At 41.0% G+C, this 18,931-nt stretch overlaps 1 protein-coding gene across 1 annotated transcript in view; it reads left to right on the top strand.

Moving 5' to 3' along the window:
* The first annotated feature begins 214 nt into the window (after nt 1-214).
* Nucleotides 215-18,931, top strand: part of chsy3 (chondroitin sulfate synthase 3) — an 88,297-nt gene continuing 69,580 nt past the window's right edge. Inside the window, exons 1-2 of the mRNA XM_056265571.1 lie at nt 215-1,440; nt 3,063-3,346. Coding sequence (XP_056121546.1) covers nt 834-1,440; nt 3,063-3,346 — 891 coding nt within the window. The 5' untranslated portion in view covers nt 215-833. The remainder of the gene's footprint in view (nt 1,441-3,062; nt 3,347-18,931) is intronic.

Here is an 18,931-nt window from a genome sequence, read left to right as displayed (position 1 = left end):
GGTCTAATGTTGTTGATTTCTGTCAGGTAGCTATATATGTTATTTATAGTATTAAAACATCACTTAGGCCTACAACTGTGACTTATTTTTGATTTCTTGGCTACACTAGTCAGTCTTGTGACTTTTAAACATCGTAGGCTAAGTAGTTAAGTCAAATATTCAGAGTCAATAAGCCCAGAGCAGTGAAATTCCTGCCTTCTGTGTATTTCCCAGCTAAAGTCAGCCAGGGAAGAGAAAGCTTCGCTCCGCCCCGCGACGGAGCGTGTTTGTCCCGTTACATCAGTGCGCCCACAGGCTCAAACCCGGAGACACGCGGGAGACGCGACGAGGAAAAGTTCCGCGTCCTCGCGTCAAACTGTGAGGGGAAATGTCGAGTGTTTGGAGACCGAAGCGGCTGAACGCGGAGAGAAGGGTTACGCGAATGCGGTGTATCTTTACAGTGAGGTGAGGGAACAGAAAGGCACAACGCGAGCGTTCACCGCTTGGGAAAGGAAGCGTCAACTTTATAAACGTTACAGTGTGACGCGTTTTCACTTCAGTAATGTGGACTGGCAGCGACCGAAAGAAGAAACACTCCTCACAGGGCGAGAGAGAATTGACCAGAGAGCTGCGATATCAACACTTGGATGGATTTGAACCGTGATCGATACATGTGAAAGATGTTTAGCTCACGTGTAACGGGACAACACTCCGCTTCGGTCGCGCGACGTGCACGCGAACGCACTTTGCAGATGTTAGATAATCACAGGCGTCAGTCGTTTGACTCCAAACTGCACTGTATATCAGTTTGAGGAGACTGCTGTTTATGAGGGATCTGCTGTGTTGACTGTGCGATGGCCCTCAGGTCGAGGAGACCGCTGGTGAGCCTCATCGTCGGGGTTTTCCTGGGCTTCACCGCCGCGTCGTGGCTGGTTGTGCCCAGAGTTGTAGAGATCAGTGCGAAGAACAGAAGGTCCTCGGTGTGTTCATACTACAGTAACAGCAGGGCTCAGGCTGAAGTTTCAGACACCTCCTCCTCCTCCTCAACCAGTGGCAGACACAGGCATCTGCAGCCAGTCTTCTCCAGCCAGGAGGGCAGTGATGAAGGGGAAGAGGAGCAGCATGGGACGGGGAACAGCAGTGACAGAGCTGCACCTGAGCCTCAGCTGAACAGCTTCTTGTATGTGGGGGTCATGACGGCTCAGAAGTACCTGTCCTCCAGGGCCGTGGCTGCCTTCAGGACCTGGAGCCCCAGCATCCCGGGCCGGGTGGAGTTCTTCTCCAGCGAGGGGTCTGAGCAGATCCCCCTGCCCACCCCTGTGCCCCTCGTCTCGCTGGCAGGGGTGGACGACTCCTACCCTCCCCAGAAGAAGTCTTTCATGATGCTGAAGTACATGCACGACCATTACTTGGATAAATATGAGTGGTTTATGAGGGCTGATGACGATGTCTACATCAGAGGTGAATAGCTGAAGAGCGAGAGTGAAAAGAGACATTGCTGTGTTGAAGCATTTTGATGCATACATAGCTCTTTGGAAATATTTAACTTTTTTAAATAATGACTGAGTTAAAGTGCCTTTTTCTGGAAAATTATAGAAATAACAAAGTTATGGACGCTTGTAGGGCCATTGAGATTTGCATAGTTCTGGGCAACGATTAATCGCATCCAAAATAAAAGTTTGTGTCTACATAATATATGTGTGTGTAGGCCTACTGTGTATAATTATTTTGTATATATAAATACACACATATCCATGTATATATGTAAGAAATATTTGCATGTATATACTGTATATTTATATATATATATATATATATATTTATATATATATATATACATTATTTATATTATATATTTATTTTATATATAAAAAACACATTTTTCTTAAATATGCATGCATATATGTGTATTTATATATACAAAATAATCATACTCAGTACACACACATATATTATGTAAACACAAACCTTTATTTTGGATGCGATTAATCGTTGCCCAGCACTAATTGTGACATTATTTTAATGACAGTTAAACTTCCCCCAATCTGTTTTTTATGGCAATTCTAACTTGATTTAATTTTTACAGTAAAATAATTCTCTAAATATATAACAATTTAAATGATATAACATTATTTTTTATATATTAGAGTAATCAGAATTTAAATAATGACATGAAAATAATGTCACAATGTTAATAAAAATAATAAACCTGAAAGCAGGCTTCATTTTCTTTATGCAAAATATAATGATTTCTATTTCCGGGGTGAAATATGACCCAGATAGGCTCTTGGTGGTTTTTTGTGAAATTAACCCAGATGATTATCAAATGCAACATATATTTGATATATTCAATCAACATATATTTGGTGAAGACAGTAGTTTTTTTCCTCAATAAAAAGGTTTTACACACAAAGATATGAATAATACAAAAAATCACGTCAAATCCGGATTACAGCTATTTTACATATTTTTATTTCACACGTCATCTAATGTGACAAGACTGTCTATGATGTGTTCTACACTTCATTAGAAATGTTGAGGACGTTAATTATGGTTAATATTAGTATTAGGGCTGCACAATATATCGAAATTATTGAAATATCGCAAATGTATATCGCAACAGCTTGCAATAACTGGGGTCATGAACAAAAGACAGAAAATCACTCACAGGTCTTGATTGAATAACTTTTGTAGCTTTAATAAGAATCAGTATATATTTAATTCATTCAGTAAAGACTAAGCAGTGTTTATTTTTACATTTGATTATTCAGTTTCTGTTGTTAAATAACCCTAATGTAGGCCTATATAAATGAAGATGACTTGACTTTCAGAAGTTGTTGGTATGTTTTCTTCTTATGTTGGTTATATAATTTTAAATACTTTTTAAAGAGAATTAAAGTTTATTTTACACACTTTAAGCATTATCATATCGCATATCGTATTATTTAATGAGTTATCGCATTTCGCATTTTCCTTCAATATCGTTCAGCCCTAATTAGTATGTTTGAGAATATTAGTCATTGAGAGTTTGTGTAAATGTTCCTGCACCTCATGGTTTCCTCCTGTGCTCCCGGCTCCTGCAGGCGAGCGGCTGGAGCTGTTCCTGCGCTCTCTGAACAGCAGTACGCCGCTGTATCTGGGCCAGACGGGGCTGGGCACCACCGAGGAGCTGGGTAAGCTGGCCCTGGAGCCCGGGGAGAACTTCTGCATGGGCGGTCCGGGGATGATCTTCAGCCGGGAGCTCCTCCGCAGGATGGCGCCGCACATCGGGGCCTGTCTCAGGGAGATGTACACCACTCATGAGGATGTGGAGATCGGGCGCTGCGTCAGGCGCTTCGGAGGGACCCAGTGCGTCTGGTCATACGAGGTAACGCCGGTTAACATCCTCATGTGGAATTTGGTTTGAATAGGGTGAATTGTGCTGCTCAATCTTTGAGTCTCTAGAGGTCGAGTTTATCTTAACCTCTTATTACTCCATGTTTATATTCTGCTTTTCTGCTTCAAGACACTACAGGCAGAAACAGTGTTTTTTCATGCATCTGTCAATTTTGGGCTTTTTGGCTTTTCATAAAGTGTTTTTTCAGACTAGTGGAAAGAAAACATCCAAAATACACTTTTAACTGTATCTTTTAGAGCACTTTATCTATTTGTGTCTGTAGATTTCAATTACAGTATCTTTAAAAGCCGTTTTCTCAAAATGAGTTTTTCCTCCTACATTGAGCCAGAAATCTCCACTTCACTAACACTGACTTTACAGGTTTATTCTTATCTATATTCTGAAGGTTTTTCAAATTTCTGATTTGTGCACTGATAAATAGAGAGATCCAAAATCCCCTCTGTAAAAACCTTTGACTCTAATATATATATAAAAAAAATGAAACAAGAATTTTGACTTCATCCAATGTTTAGATTTTTGCTCTAGAAATGCATGCAAATTAGTGCATATTTAATTAGATAATGCCTCATTTGCATATTTAAACATACAATTTTTTGCAATTATTAATGTAATCAATCAACTGGTAAAGTATGGTGATATCTATTAGTTCTTTGTCACCCTATTCACCTGGGATGTCTTGCTTTAAGACATGAGTATGTGCAGGTCAGGGTTAGGGTAGTCTCGCGTGCCAGAGCTTCAGACTGAAGGCAGAAGGTCTGGACTCTATCGCAGCTTTTCTTGGCCAAGGACCGCCCGCCCGAGAGGACGTTTGACTGACGAAACGCAACCAATCACAGTTCGTTTTATTCCGTGTCATGTTTAGTGGCGTGAAAATATAATATCGATGTCCCTACTCTCTACAATAAAAGACTGGCGTGCATCTAATAAATTATTCATTCAGGGAGGTTGTGCAAGTGTACTGCAACAATGAGCCGCGAACTTCACATACTTCTGAAAATCCAGCGTTTCGTTGATCCTGGTAAGCGCTCATTGTCACAGTTGTAAACACAACGGCGTTCTTCTTGAACGAGGGGTTTTCACGACACACACACATCTCCCGGACATCCTGCATAGTTCAACCAATCAGATCACGGCTAAGAAACTCCTGAAATGTTTCCAGAGAGTGTGCCATATGCATCAGGCGTTCAGCCAGCGGTCCGTGAGGCTGAGGCGGAGACTAGGGTTATGCTGGATTGTGTGTCAGCTCAGATTTGTTGTTGCATGCACCACTGTAACATTCCTCTACTTTTAGATGTCTCTTCTGAATATCATTTGCCAGATTACAGTCCAGACATTTTAGCCGACACTCTCAGATGGGTAACTTAAAGTTTGATTTAAAAATGTGGTACACACACATCTGCGATCCAGATAGTAGGGCCCAAATAGCCTTGTGTATGTCTTGATATGCAAGAAGAGTAGGAATGTGGATAGGAAAGGATAAGACCTGATGCCAGCACTTTCATATTGTTTCAACATCAATTGCAAGTTATTGACATTCAAGTAGACCTGGTTTAATTTCATCAGGCTGTTTATTTTGCTTATTTGTAGATATTTAGATATAGATATTTTATACCGAGGTACCAGAGACTTGTATCTAAATTCATTCATAGATGCTAGAAACATAAACCCTTACCTGTTCTTTTAAATATCAGGTTTCATTTGAGTATGAAAATTAATCTGCAGGTTTCTGTCTGTTATTGAAAGTACGAAGACAAATGATGCTATTTTTTGGGCTTTTTAATATGTCAGGCATATTGACACAAGTATTACACCCAGTTTGAGAGGTTGATGTGGAACCAGTTATACTGCATACACACAGTGCTGTGTTGAAGGAGCAGTTGTGTTTTTCTGGGATACTAGTGGTTTGCCACATGACAGACACATACTCCTGCATAACAGTATCTCAACAGAAATGAGTGAACCGGTCTGGCATCCGCCGTGTGTTTATTGCAGCTACCAACTATACGCGGTCTTGGCAAGTGTGCACTTGTCTTTTTTATTTTATTTCTGCCAGTTATTGGATGATATAGTGTCTGTCAGTAAATTATTGAACCCCAGTTCCCCATGTTAAGCTCTGCATCATGAACAGGCATGGACATCCAGCAGGTGTGTGTGTGTGTGTGTTTGAGTATGTACATGCAGCAGGTGTGTGTGTTTGAGCATGTACATGCAGCAGGCGTGTGTGTGTGTGTGTGTGTGAGAGCATGTGCATGCAGCAGGTGTGTGTGTTTGAGCATGTACATGCAGCAGGCGTGTGTGTGTGTGTGTGTGTGTGTGTGAGAGCATGTGCATGCAGCAGGTGTGTGTGTTTGAGCATGATGTGCATGCAGCAGGTGTGTGTGTTTGTTTGTGTGTGTGTGAGCATGTGCATACAGCAGGTGTGTGTGTGTGTGTGTGTGTGTGTGTGAGCATGTGCATGCAGCAGGTGTGTGTGTGTGTGAGCATGTGCATGCAGCAGGTGTGTGTGTGTGTTTGAGCATGATGTGCATGCAGCAGGTGTGTGTGTGTGTGTGAGCATGTGCATGCAGCAGGTGTGCGTGTTTGAGCATGATGTGCATGCAGCAGGTGTGTGTGTGTGTGTGAGCATGTGCATGCAGCAGGTGTGTGTGTTTGAGCATGATGTGCATGCAGCAGGTGTGTGTGTGTGTGTGTGTGTGTGTGTGTGTGTGTGTGTGAGAGCATGTGCATGCAGCAGGTGTGTGTGTGTTTGAGCATGATGTGCATGCAGCAGGTGTGTGTGTGTGTGTGTGTGTGTGAGCATGTGCATGCAGCAGGTGTGTGTGTGTTTGAGCATGATGTGCATGCAGCAGGTGTGTGTGTGTGTGTGTGTGTGTGTGTGTGTGTGTCTGTGTGTCTGTGTGCGTGCGTGTGTGTGTGTGTGTGTGTGTGTGTGTGTGTGTGTGTGTGTGTGTGTGTGTGTGTGTGTGTGTGTGTGTGTGTGTGTGTGTGTGTGTGTGAGCATGTGCATGCAGCAGGTGTGTGTGTTTAAGCATGTGCTTTCACTCTGGCTGCACACCCATGGCTTTGAAGCTGTCATGTGACTAGCTAAGAGCAAAGCATTGTGACAGATTTCTAATCTGCATTCGCATGACTCACAATATCCAAGCGTAGATTTTGCAGTCAGATTTTGTGATGTTTCCAGAGGGACATCCTATACTTTTTTCTGTATACTGCCAGACATTGGTTTTGTGGTAAATTTTTGACTGACAGAACATTTAACCAATGAGAAGACGATTCCTCCAACGTGTGGGACTTTCACATTCCACATGTAGACGTTTAATATAACAGCACTTCTTAACATCATGAAATTGTTCGTAATTATTTTTAAAGGGGGAAAGCAGCGAGTCACGCATTGGTCTCTATTAAGTGAAGCATTGCTTCAGCTTTGCCCAAAAGTGTAGCATTGCTGGCCAGCTGAACCTTGAAAAGTGGAGCTCAAAGTTAAAAAAAATAATTAACGCCTTGTTTCATTACATCTATCATTTAAGGAATCAGCTTTTTTGAACGTTTTCGTTGAATGAACGGTTTAATGACTCACTCAAAGACAGTCCGTTGGCATAACAATGTAACTGCGCGCTGAGTGACAGTCTTTCAATGCGCAGAGACGCTGTTTAGTTTCGGTTACATTGGTTACATTGTTTTTGTGTATGCTGATCACATCATAACACGTATTTATAGCAACAAATAAATATAAATAAATAAATGGCGGTAATACCGCATATCGCGCTATTGAGCCACTCAAAATTACCGCAAGGGAAATTCCTTCACCGCGACAGCCCTAATCAGCAGCCTATGGCACACGGAGGGTTAATTGCTAGCACATGAGCAAAAGAGTGAGAGCGAGAGAGGTGTACAGGTCCTTCTCCAAAAATTAGCATATTGTGATAAAGTTCATATATTTTAGATTCATTGCACACCAACTGAAATATTTCAGGTCTTTTATTGTTTTAATACTGATGATTTTGGCATACAGCTCATGAAAACCCAAAATTCCTGTCTCAAAAATTAGCATATCATGAAAAGGGTCTCTAAACAAGCTATTAACCTAATCATCTGAATCAACTAATTAACTCTAAACACCTGCAAAAGATTCCTGAGGCTTTTAAAAACTCCCAGCCTGTTTCATTACACAAAACCGCAATCATGGGTAAGACTGCCGACCTGAATGCTGTCCAGAAGGCCATCATTGACACCCTCAAGCAAGAGGGTAAGACACAGAAAGAAATTTCTGAACAAATATGCTGTTCCCAGAGTGCTGTATCAAGGCACCTCAGTGGGAAGTCTGTGGGAAGGAAAAAGTGTGGCAAAAAACGCTGCACAACGAGAAGAGGTGACCGGACCCTGAGGAAGATTGTGGAGAAGGACCGATTCCAGACCTTGGGGGACCTGCGGAAGCAGTGGACTGAGTCTGGAGTAGAAACATCCAGAGCCACCGTGCACAGGCGTGTGCAGGACATGGGCTACAGGTGCCGCATTCCCCAGGTCAAGCCACTTTTGAACCAGAAACAGCGGCAGAAGCGCCTGACCTGGGCTACAGAGAAGCAGCACTGGACTGTTGCTCAGTTTTGCATGTCATTCGGAAATCAAGGTGCCAGAGTCTGGAGGAAGACTGGGGAGAAGGAAATGCCAAAATGCCTGAAGTCCAGTGTCAAGTACCCACAGTCAGTGATGGTCTGGGGTGCCATGTCAGCTGCTGGTGTTGGTGCACTGTGTTTTATCAAGGGCAGGGTCAATGCAGCTAGCTATCAGGAGATTTTGGAGCACTTCATGCTTCCATCTGCTGAAAAGCTTTATGGAGATGAAGATTTCATTTTTCAGCACGACCTGGCACCTGCTCACAGTGCCAAAACCACTGGTAAATGGTTTACTGACCATGGTATTACTGTGCTCAATTGGCCTGCCAACTCTCCTGACCTGAACCCTATAGAGAAACTGTGAGATATTGTGAAGAGAAAGTTGAGAGACGCAAGACCCAACACTCTGGATGAGCTTAAGGCCGCTATCAAAGCATCCTGGGCCTCCATAACACCTCAGCAGTGCCACAGGCTGATTGCCTCCATGCCACGCCGCATTGAAGCAGTCATTTCTGCAAAAGGATTCCCGACCAAGTATTGACTATTGAGTGCATAACTGAACATAATTATTTGAAGGTTGACTTTTTGTTTTTGTATTAAAAACACTTATTTTATTGGTCGGATGAAATATGCTAATTTTTTGAGACAGGAATTTTGGGTTTTCATGAGCTGTATGCCAAAATCATCAGTATTAAAACAATAAAAGACCTGAAATATTTCAGTTGGTGTGCAATGAATCTAAAATATATGAAAGTTAAATTTTTATCATTACATTATGGAAAATAATGAACTTTATCACAATATGCTAATTTTTTGAGAAGGACCTGTATGTATTTAATTCAGATAAAGTATCGTGTACCTGTACTGCATACAGATCTACATTTTGAGGTAAACACTCAGGTAACACGGCTTGTTATATTATGAGTTATACCTGTTATTAACCCTCTGGGATCTGAGGTGTTTTCTGGGCCCTGGAGGTGTTCTGACATGCCCTGACATTTGTGCTTATTTCTGTTACTTATAACATTTTCATGGTTCATCAAGTCTGATTACACTGTAGCACAAACTCTGCTACAATATTATGTGAGTAACATGGATTTAAAAGTTTGTAGTTTTGAGAAAATTACATGTATGCTTGGTTTGTGAAAACAATCAAGTCACTGAAATAAGGCCATAAAACCAATACTGAATATTTGTTCACAAGACTCTTGAAAACTGTATCTTATAGCCTAGAATTTTTGCTTCAAAACAATGTGTAAATCATCCTGCCCACTCAATCTCATAAAACAATATATTGATTTTAAATTTGTAAGACATATTGTGTAAGAAAGCTTTATGCGAGGAGGGCGTGAATCATCATCAATATTGATGTGTTTCACACCTGGGAAGACAAAGATGCCTCCCTTAATGGCCCTATCAGCTCAATAGGACTAGAAGAATGTGAGGAGATGGGAAGCTGGAGCGGACTCAGGAGCTGGAGCGGACACTGGAGTGGACTCTGATTTGGCTTGGACTGAAGCGGATTCTGGATTGGACTCAAGGATCACAGGAAGAATGAGATGTCTTTCAGGCGTTGTTCTGCTGTATAGGAGAGCATAGAGAGTGCTGGACAATCAGTGTATCATTCGTTCAGTAAATTTTTTTTATTAAATATTGAAAGTAAAAACATTTGAAAACAGTTCCTTTTTCGTTTTTTTTTTTCCAAAAAAAACGAAAAACAAGAATTCAGCTTGATTTTTTTTTTTCGTTCTGAGGTAGAAAAATTAATAAACAGCTTGAATGTTCAATTTCTACACTTGGGCGGGAATGAAACTTTCCTCTGATTTGTCAGCCGAAGATCAAACTGTTCCTTCATCAGTTCTTCCTCAGTTCGCACAGCAGAATAAGAGTCCTCCACTGCTGCAGTTGTGCGGTTTCTTAACGTGTTTATTGCAACTACATTTCATCTTTTTCTCATCAAACAACCAGACTAACGAATGGCTCGACACAACCCGTACCGGGGAAGAGCCTAGACAGGGCTTTCTTCTGTATAGACCAGCAGTTCTCAAGTGCCAGGGGGTCCGTGAAATAATTAGCTATTTCCCTATATTTTCCGGACTGTAAAGTCACTTTTTTTATCATGAAACACGCTGTGATTTATTCCTAAAAAAAAAAAAGAATGAACACAGACCGCAAAGTGAAAACAACAGGCAGCAATGACGGTGAATGTAGACGGGTGACAAGCAGGTGACAAGCAGGTGAGGATCCACACACACGTTAACAGTCACGGAGTAGAAATAGTAACTTCCCTTTGCCCTGCAGATATTCCTTGTGGGGACTGGTGAATGTGGGAGATTGAAGAGGAGACAGGATCAAGGAGCAGGACACAGAGGTAAGTATACTTCAGGTAAGTCACGAACTAAACGATAGCAGTCTAAGCATACGACGAGACCAGACTGTCTGTGTGTGTGTGTGTGTGTGTGTGTGTGTGTGTGTGTGTGTACCATCCTCCTCTATTTAAAAAGGCACAGCTAATGATAATTTTAAGGGAGGGGCCCACCAACCACACTTAATATCATGCACCTTAAATAATAATAAACCAAGCTTAAGGAAGTATGCCCACAGCAGTACATTTATGTATTTATCTGAAATAAAGTTTGTACACAATCCAAATAAACGACCAGATGAGGTATACGAAATGATTATTGAATAATAGAAGAACACCATGAACACGCCTGAGAAGAACACCATGTTTCCTCCTAACAAAACAATCTCCCTTCCTCTACTTCTTCACCTGGCTTTAAGCTAGAGGAGAAGAGCAGCTTAGAGCCCTTAGAGCAGTGGTTCTCAATCCTGGTCCTAGGGAGCCACTGCTCTGCACAGTTTGTATGTCTCCCTCATTTAACACACCTGATTCAGATCCTCAGCTTGTTAGGAAAGAGCTTTATTAACTGAAGTGGGTGTGTCAGATAAAGGAGACATATAAAATGTGCAGAGCAGTGGCTCCCTAGGACCAAGATTGAGAACCACTGCCTTAGAGGATGGTAGTATTACTACTAGGGATGGCCCGATACCGATACTGGCATCGGGGATCGGGCCGATACTGTCCTAATATACTCGTACTCGTACTCATAAAAAATTCGCCGATACCACGCACCGATACCACGTACATTTTGCAAAACGAAACTGGCCGCCGCGAGTGCTTTGTCGAGGTGAACTGAGGCATAGGAAAGTATAATGTCGGCGGTTTGGGCTCATTTCAAGATAAGGGATGATGACAACAGCAAGGCAAACTGTGAGTTATGTTCAGCTAAGGTGTCGAGAGGAAGGAAAGAAAGTACATCGATTAACACCAGCAATCTAATTAAACATCTGAAGACGCATCATAGATTTGATGGCCGAGCGCGCGCGCGGGCGGTAATGCACTCACTCTGTGTGTGCGGGTTGCGCGAGACAGTAAAACGATTCGCGGGACTCCCGCAAACTAGAAATATCTATGAATAAAACATAAAAACTAAAAGATTTTTATTCATCTCTTGCAGAAAAGCAACAAGAACAACTACAACAAAATAGAAACGATTTACAGGACAGAGTTTCTATTCATAACATGGTTACAGCGTTGAGCGATGCAGCCAATCACAGACATATGTGTTGATTTCTGGAACGCAATGACCAATCAAAAGCATTTAAGATAGACTCCCCTCACCGCTCTAAACGGACTTTTTTGTTCAGTGCTGAATTCTGTATGCTGGCAAATCCTCTAATTATAACAAACAAAGTGTGGATATTATGAAAGATTCATTGTGCAGTCAGCTTAATTGACAATAACAGAGATGTGTGAGATTGTGATGAACTGTCAGCTTTTAGGATTTATTAAGGGAGCGCGCATTCAGTCATGCCAGACCATGCACGCAGTAGCTTGCTTGCTTTTATGTTAAATTAACAGTGGTTTGTGTGTTAATACATTTATTATTTTACTAATTTTTATTTATTTTTAGACTTGTTAAAACAAGCAGAGAAGAAAATAAAAACAGTCTTCTAACCTGTGTTCTAAAATAGTCGTCTTCTTTTCTGGGAGCCTATTACTTTTGCGGTAGAAATATCGGTATCGGTACTCGGTATCGGCAAGTACACAAATCTAAATACTCGTACTCGTATCGGTTTGAAAAAAAATGGTATCGGGCCATCCCTAATTACTACTAGCACCTACTATAATTCATAGTAACAGGACTATGGGCTGTTACATACCCCCCACCATGTGTCCCACTGCCAGTGTTGCTCTTCTACAAAGGATGCAATCATGGTTTTCGACCGGCATGTTGACAAGAGGTGCTGTGGTTTTGGAAGCATTTACAATGAACATCGTGTCAGGCAGAGCATTGTGACTTTGAGTTCTTGATAATACATCCGGTTCAACGTTGCACTGTCCTTTCCTGTATCTTACCGTGAAATGGAATCCTTGTAATCGTATTGTCCAGCGAATGAGGCAAAGGATGGCTTTGGGTGCTGAAAAGCCCATGTCAAGGCAGCATGGTCAGTGACTACTTCGAAGGGTCGACCTTCAAGGTATAGCTACTTCTCTACAGCCCAGACTACGGCCAAGCTCTCTTTCGCTAATACTGCGTATGCTTTCTCTGCTCCTCTGAGCAATCGAGAGGCATAGGCAATCACATGCTCTTCTCTTGCTGATTCCTGTGTAAGAACCCTAAAGGTGATGATACACAGGGCAACTTTTTGAACAATGTTGCTGGGCAATGTTGCCGTCAACGGGCAACCAGATGAGACACAGGGCCCATGACCGATCTAAATTATCCAGATAGAAATGTATTGCCCATTTTTAATGGGAAAGTGCCCAAGCAACAATCTCTCGGCAAGATTGCCCAGCAACATTGCTCAAAAAGTTGCCCTGTGTATCATCACCTTCAGCCAATGTCACTTACGTCGGTCTGCACTCGGAAAGGTTTGCTAAAATCAGGTGTTAAGACAGGTGCTTGTACAAGATCCTGTTTGATTATGCCGAACGCATGTTGACATGGCTCTGTTGAATTTTTCTGTTTTAATCCATGTAGTGGTGCAGCTTTCTCTAAAAAGTGGGGAATAAATCTGTGGTACCAGCCTGCCAATCCTAAGAACCTTTGGATGTCCTTGATGGATTGAGGTATAGGGAATGTGTTGACTGCAGAAACTTTAGATGGATCGGTTTTTACACCTTCGTCTGAAACTATGTGACCAAGAAATGCAAGTGATCTCTGGATGAAGTTACATTTCTTAAGGTTAAGAAACCTTGTGAGTCTGGCTTTATGGAGACATGTGAAGACTTGGAGGTGTTGAAGATGTTCTGCCATGGTTTTGGAATATACAACGATGTCGTCAATATATACCATGCAACACTTGCCCTTCACCTCTCACGTCAATGTTCCATTAGCCTTTGAAAAGAGGCAGCGGCATTTTTCAGGCCGAAAGGGAGACAAACACATTCATATAGCCCTATGGAAGTTACAAAAGCGTTCTTCTGAATGCTGTCAGACTCCATCTCCAACTGCCAGTAGCCACTTTTGAGGTCCAGAGTACTGAAGACAGTGGCTCCATTTAGTGATTCCAGGATATCCTGTATCTGGGGCATAGGGTAGGCATCTAGGTGTGTCTTTGCATTCATTCCACGGTAATTGATACAAAGTCTGGATCCCCTGGCCTTCTTTTCTCACCACTGGAGAAGCCCAAGGAGAAGTAGACATTTGAACGATCCCTTTGTCCAATAAGTCCTGTTTTTGAGCTTCAATGAATTGTTGTTTTTCAATGGAGACCTTGTATGTACGTCGCCTTACCGGTACTTCATTAGTGGTAATGATGTGGTGTTTAACAAGGTTTGTCCGACCAATTTCTCGGGTACAAACAGTAGTCCAGTTTAACTGTCTGTTGATCTGTGTCTGCTGCCAGTGTAAGTTGATGCATGTTCTGACGAGTTTCATCACTGCAGATATATGAGGAAATGGCGAGGTAAAAATGCATAGTAAGGGTGGATGTCATGGTTGTGGAAGGGAAGGGAAAAGTATTTACTTTCATAACCCCTTCTGTTGTGGGAATGCTGTACTGAGCTTTGTGAAAGTCTAGCACCATTCCTGTCTTTAACAGAAAATCCATTCCAAGTATGACTGGTACTGTCAGGTCAGCATCCTGCATAATGAAGAGTATCAGGTCTACTGATTGTCCCTGGACTTCACACTTCCACTTCACCTTACCAATAGCAGTCTGACTTTGTCCATTGGCCAATAGAAAAGATTGACCTTCACTGGGTTGGTTTTGCTCTTGGTGACACAAGTGATTCCAACAAGACTCCTGGATCAGCGAGAAAGTGCTACCTGTATCAACCATGGTGATGGCATACCTGTCTTGTAAAAGTATGGGAAGGGTGATATTCTTATAATCATGTTGTACAGAAGTTTGAAAGGATTGCACTACTCAATTGCTTGCATGCAGTGGTTTTCGCTGAGGTTCTTGAACTGCGGAGGCTTTCTCCTTGTGTTCCTCCACATTAGCTTATCTCCAATACCTTTTGGATTAATCGATATCTCTTTCGATCTGAGTTCCTATCCTGATTAATTCTCCAACGTCCTTGATGGTTCCGCTTAGCAAACTAGCAAGTCGTGGATTACAGTTTCTACTTTTCAGACATTTCTTTTGTCCACCTCAGACACAATGCTCGATAGTGAAATGCAAAATCTCTGATGCTTTTTTTGGCACCTTGTTTCCTCTCCAACATTTGCCTCGCTGCAACATCATCAGAATCCTCACTTAAAAATGAGTGTAGAAAAGTTTCTTTAAACTATCTCCAGTTGTACACATTCCTTCGTTCTGCCAACCACCAGTCCTTTGCAGTACCTTTAAAGTACAGCAGATAGTGAAGCAAGGACTTCACCATCACTAAGGGGACGAACAGCGAAATACTCTTCGCAGCGTTCAATAAATGGTAAATGGTAAATGGACTGCATTTATATAGCGCTTTCACAGACCCTATGGCCACCAAAGCGTCTTACAATTTGCCTCACATTCACTCATTCATACACCGACGGCGGTGTCAGCCATACAAGGCGCCATCCAGCTCGTCGGGAGCAGCCAGGGTTAGGTGTCTTGCTCATGGACACCTCGACACTTAGTCAGGTGGAACCGGGGATTGAACCACCAACCTTCCGGTTTGCAGACAACCTACATGAACCACTGAGCCACTGCCGCCAGGGTCAAATATGACAAGGTCATCCTCTTGGATATTACTAAAGCTGGGGAAATTGAGTTTCTCTGGGGGGTTATACTGTACTGTGGATTGGTTGCTCTGAGTTGGTAGGCAGTGATGTGAATAATGGCGTTATAAATAAACGCCGTTACTAACGGCGTTATCTTTTTCAGTAACGAGTAATCAAACGAATTACTGTTTCCCCCGTTACAACGCAGTTACCGTTACTGACAAAAAAATGTGGCGTTACTATAATTGAACTCACTGAAGCGGTTTTCATCCGAGTAGGCTCTCTCCGCCAAAGTTTTTTCTCTGGTGTGTGTGTGTGTTTATGAGGCGCCGGAGTGGACAAAAGCGAAGCGAAAACAGTTGGGCAAGAGAGACCGAGGGTGTCCGAGCATTATATAGTTTCTTTAAAAATAAATGACACATTTCAGCATTAGACAGCATTATCTATAGCCTATTGGTATCATCTGCAACGTTAATTAATTGACATGGTTATACAAATAAAATCTAAAAAATAAGCTACAGGGAACGTTCTGTTTAGGTTATAAAATAAAACCCGAAAATAACCTGCAGGGAACATTCCCAGCATCTTTGTTTGACCGGTTGTAAACACGTGCGGCAAACATGTCTAGAATTTGGCTTAAATAACCTCTGATGATGACGTTTGCTAAAAATAAACCCCCAAAATATTATATTTTAGTATTATATTTTTTTTTGGTACATTATTCAGTATTATATTGAGAGAGCACTTGTTAAACTGTTTACTTTTGTGAGGAATAAAATACTTAGGCTACAGTATGTCTACTAGTTGTGAAGTTGTGTAACAGTTTTATCATTTAATATGCACAAAGAGTATGTATATTTTTTATTATTATTTATTCATTTTTGGTACATTTCTTAAGAATCATAATTTATTTTTAAACTAATTTGTTGGCCAGTTGGGGTCTGTGCGATATTAAGTATAACCCATCTATTATGTTTTATTGTTCTACTATAGTAATGCTAATATTTAGAATAATATATTGAATTTAATAGGCGTCTCTCACATTGTCCCACAGCAACATTAAAATAGAATAAATTATTATTATAAAACATTGAACACTAATCTACACTATTAAGTGTCCATTTCATTAATTTAACATATTTAATACTGGGGGCATCCAAATTATTTGACATGGGCCTATTTAAATTTTTTTTTTTTAAAGTAACGCAATAGTTACTTTCTCTGGTAATTAGTTACTTTTTTAATGATGTAACTCAGTTACTAACTCAGTTACTATTTGTGAGAAGTAACTAGTAACTATAACTAATTACTCTTTTTAAGTAACATGCTCAACACTATTGGTAGGTGACTGGATTGCACACTGTTTGTTAGATTTCCCATAGAAAGAGGAAAGTGAACTGTGGAATTAGGGTCTGGGGCAATTGGAGGGGATGAACACGGCACCAGAGATTGAAATTTATGGTCCAATTGACAATCTTGTCTCTTCGAGCAGTCTACTAGAAACAAACTCTGTTGTATTATTTTCATGTTATCACTGTGAAGCTGCTTTGATACAATCTGTATATAAGCGCTATATAAATAAAGGTGACTTGACTTGACTACTACAGATTGGCCCAGCTCTTGGACAAGCAGTTTTAGTTGTTTTTTTACTTTATCACACTCGCGTTGTAACTGGTAAGACATTCTCTCCTCTATGATTCTACAGCGGCTTTCAAATTCATCCAAGGAACATTTTTCACTCACCCGCTGGCCGAAATCTTTTAGCTAGTCTTCAATCGAAGTGAACCGTTCTGTCAAATGTTCTATCATGGATGTGACTGAAGTGGATGGGTCGTTGTTTGGTTCATGATCCATCTCCGGTGGTGGTGGAGGTGGAAAATTAATGTTGTTAGGAATGTCTGGAGCATTATCCCTAATTCTCTCACTTTCCTCATCCGAATCACTATATAGGTCACTGAAGGTGTTGATTAGATCTTTTAGGGGTTCCCTCCACACGGTGAAATGTTCAGCAGAAAAGCCTCATCCCCATCCAGAGCAGTTTGACTGGCCCTTCTGTGCGACATTAATACTGGTTAAGGTTGCAAATATACAGGTTTAATGGTCCCTGTTTGGGCACCAATCTATAACCGTCTTGCTCTATATAAAAAGGCACAGCTAATGATAATTTTAAGGGAGAGGCCCACCAACCACACTTAATATATGCACCTTAAATAATAATAAACCAAGCTTAAGGAAGTATGCCCACAGCAGTAAGTGTGTGTATTTATCTGAAATAAAGTTTGTATACAATCCAAATAAACGACCAGATGAGGTATACAAAATTATTATTGAAAAGTATTGGCATGAAAAGTAAGAATTGTCATTAAAAAAACAACAACAGATGATGAAAACAAAGCAAAAGAAAAGTCAGAAATGTGTATAAACAAAACCAGTTGGCATAAAGGCAAACAACATCGCAATGAGAGAATTATAAATGAAAAGAAACTTTATCCGATTAGAAACACGATTGTCCTTTGATGAATGTCCTTTGTACTTAACGTAGAAGAAGATGATGACAACGACGACGATGATGATGATGATATATGGTTCAGTGCATGCATGGTTCAGCACGATAGTCCAAAATGTCAACCATCCACTATGTGCTCCCAAACAAATGCCTTGGCTTAGTCCTTGATTGAATAATCTCAAAAACTCCACTATATGGTGCAATGTAGAAGTCTCGAAGTGGAAATGCTTCCCGTATCCACACAGTGAGCATATTTGTAGTAATACAACTACCAATAGATTAGATTAGAGTGTTAGCTTGCTAACAACCATAAATGACATCAAGCAAACACAAGAAACTAATTACAATTAATGGGTAAAGTCTATTTAGAAAATACAAAGAACAAACCAAACATACGATGACACTTACATGGATTGAGTTTAAAACACTAATTTTTCCCAATCTGGACTCTTCAGAGTTGAAGGTAGCCTGAGAAGAACACCATGCTTCCTCCTAACAAAACAATCTCCCTTCCTCTACTACTTCAACTGGTTTTAAGCTAGAGGAGAAGAGCAGCTTAGAGCTCCTAAAGGACTGTAGTACTACTACTACCACCTACTATAATTCATAGTAACAGGACTATGGGCTGTTACAGTAGCTATGTTTCCATCCACACTTTTTTATCCGCATTAAGTGATATCGAATGAACAATGCCTTATGGAAACAGTAAAATTATTGGCTCAAGCCTTCGTTACTAGCTCTAAAATTACGTTTTGGAATTAGCAACGGAGGCATGGGATGAGATGCATAGGAAATTAGTGGCACCCCTGGTAAATATGATCAAAAATGGCTGTAAAAAATAAATATGCATTGTTTATTCTTTTGATCTTTCATTCAAACAATTCACAAAGATCTAACCTTTCATTGAAGTTAAAGAATTGAAAGGGGGGGGGGTAAATCACATTACGAAATAAATACTTTTCTTCAAAACACGCTGGCCATAATTATTGGCACCCTTTTATTAAATACTTTTTGCAACCTCCTTTTGCCAAGATAACAGCTCTGAGTCTTCTCCTATAATGCCTGATGAGTCTGGAGAACAACTGACAAGAGATCAGAGACCGTTCCTCCATACAGAATCTCTCCAGATCCTTCAGAGTCCCAGATCCAATGTTGGCGCTTCTTCTCTTCAGTTCAGCCACTCATCTTCTATAGGGTTCAGGTCAGGGGACTGGGACGG

The sequence above is a fragment of the Rhinichthys klamathensis genome, unplaced genomic scaffold (assembly GCF_029890125.1).
Source record: "Rhinichthys klamathensis goyatoka isolate OS25496 unplaced genomic scaffold, OSU_Roscu_1.1 h1tg000236l_1, whole genome shotgun sequence".
Taxonomy (NCBI): Eukaryota; Metazoa; Chordata; class Actinopteri; order Cypriniformes; family Leuciscidae; genus Rhinichthys; species Rhinichthys klamathensis.
The sequence above is the reverse complement of the archived record's forward strand: the minus strand, read 5'-3'. Positions and strand labels throughout refer to the sequence as shown.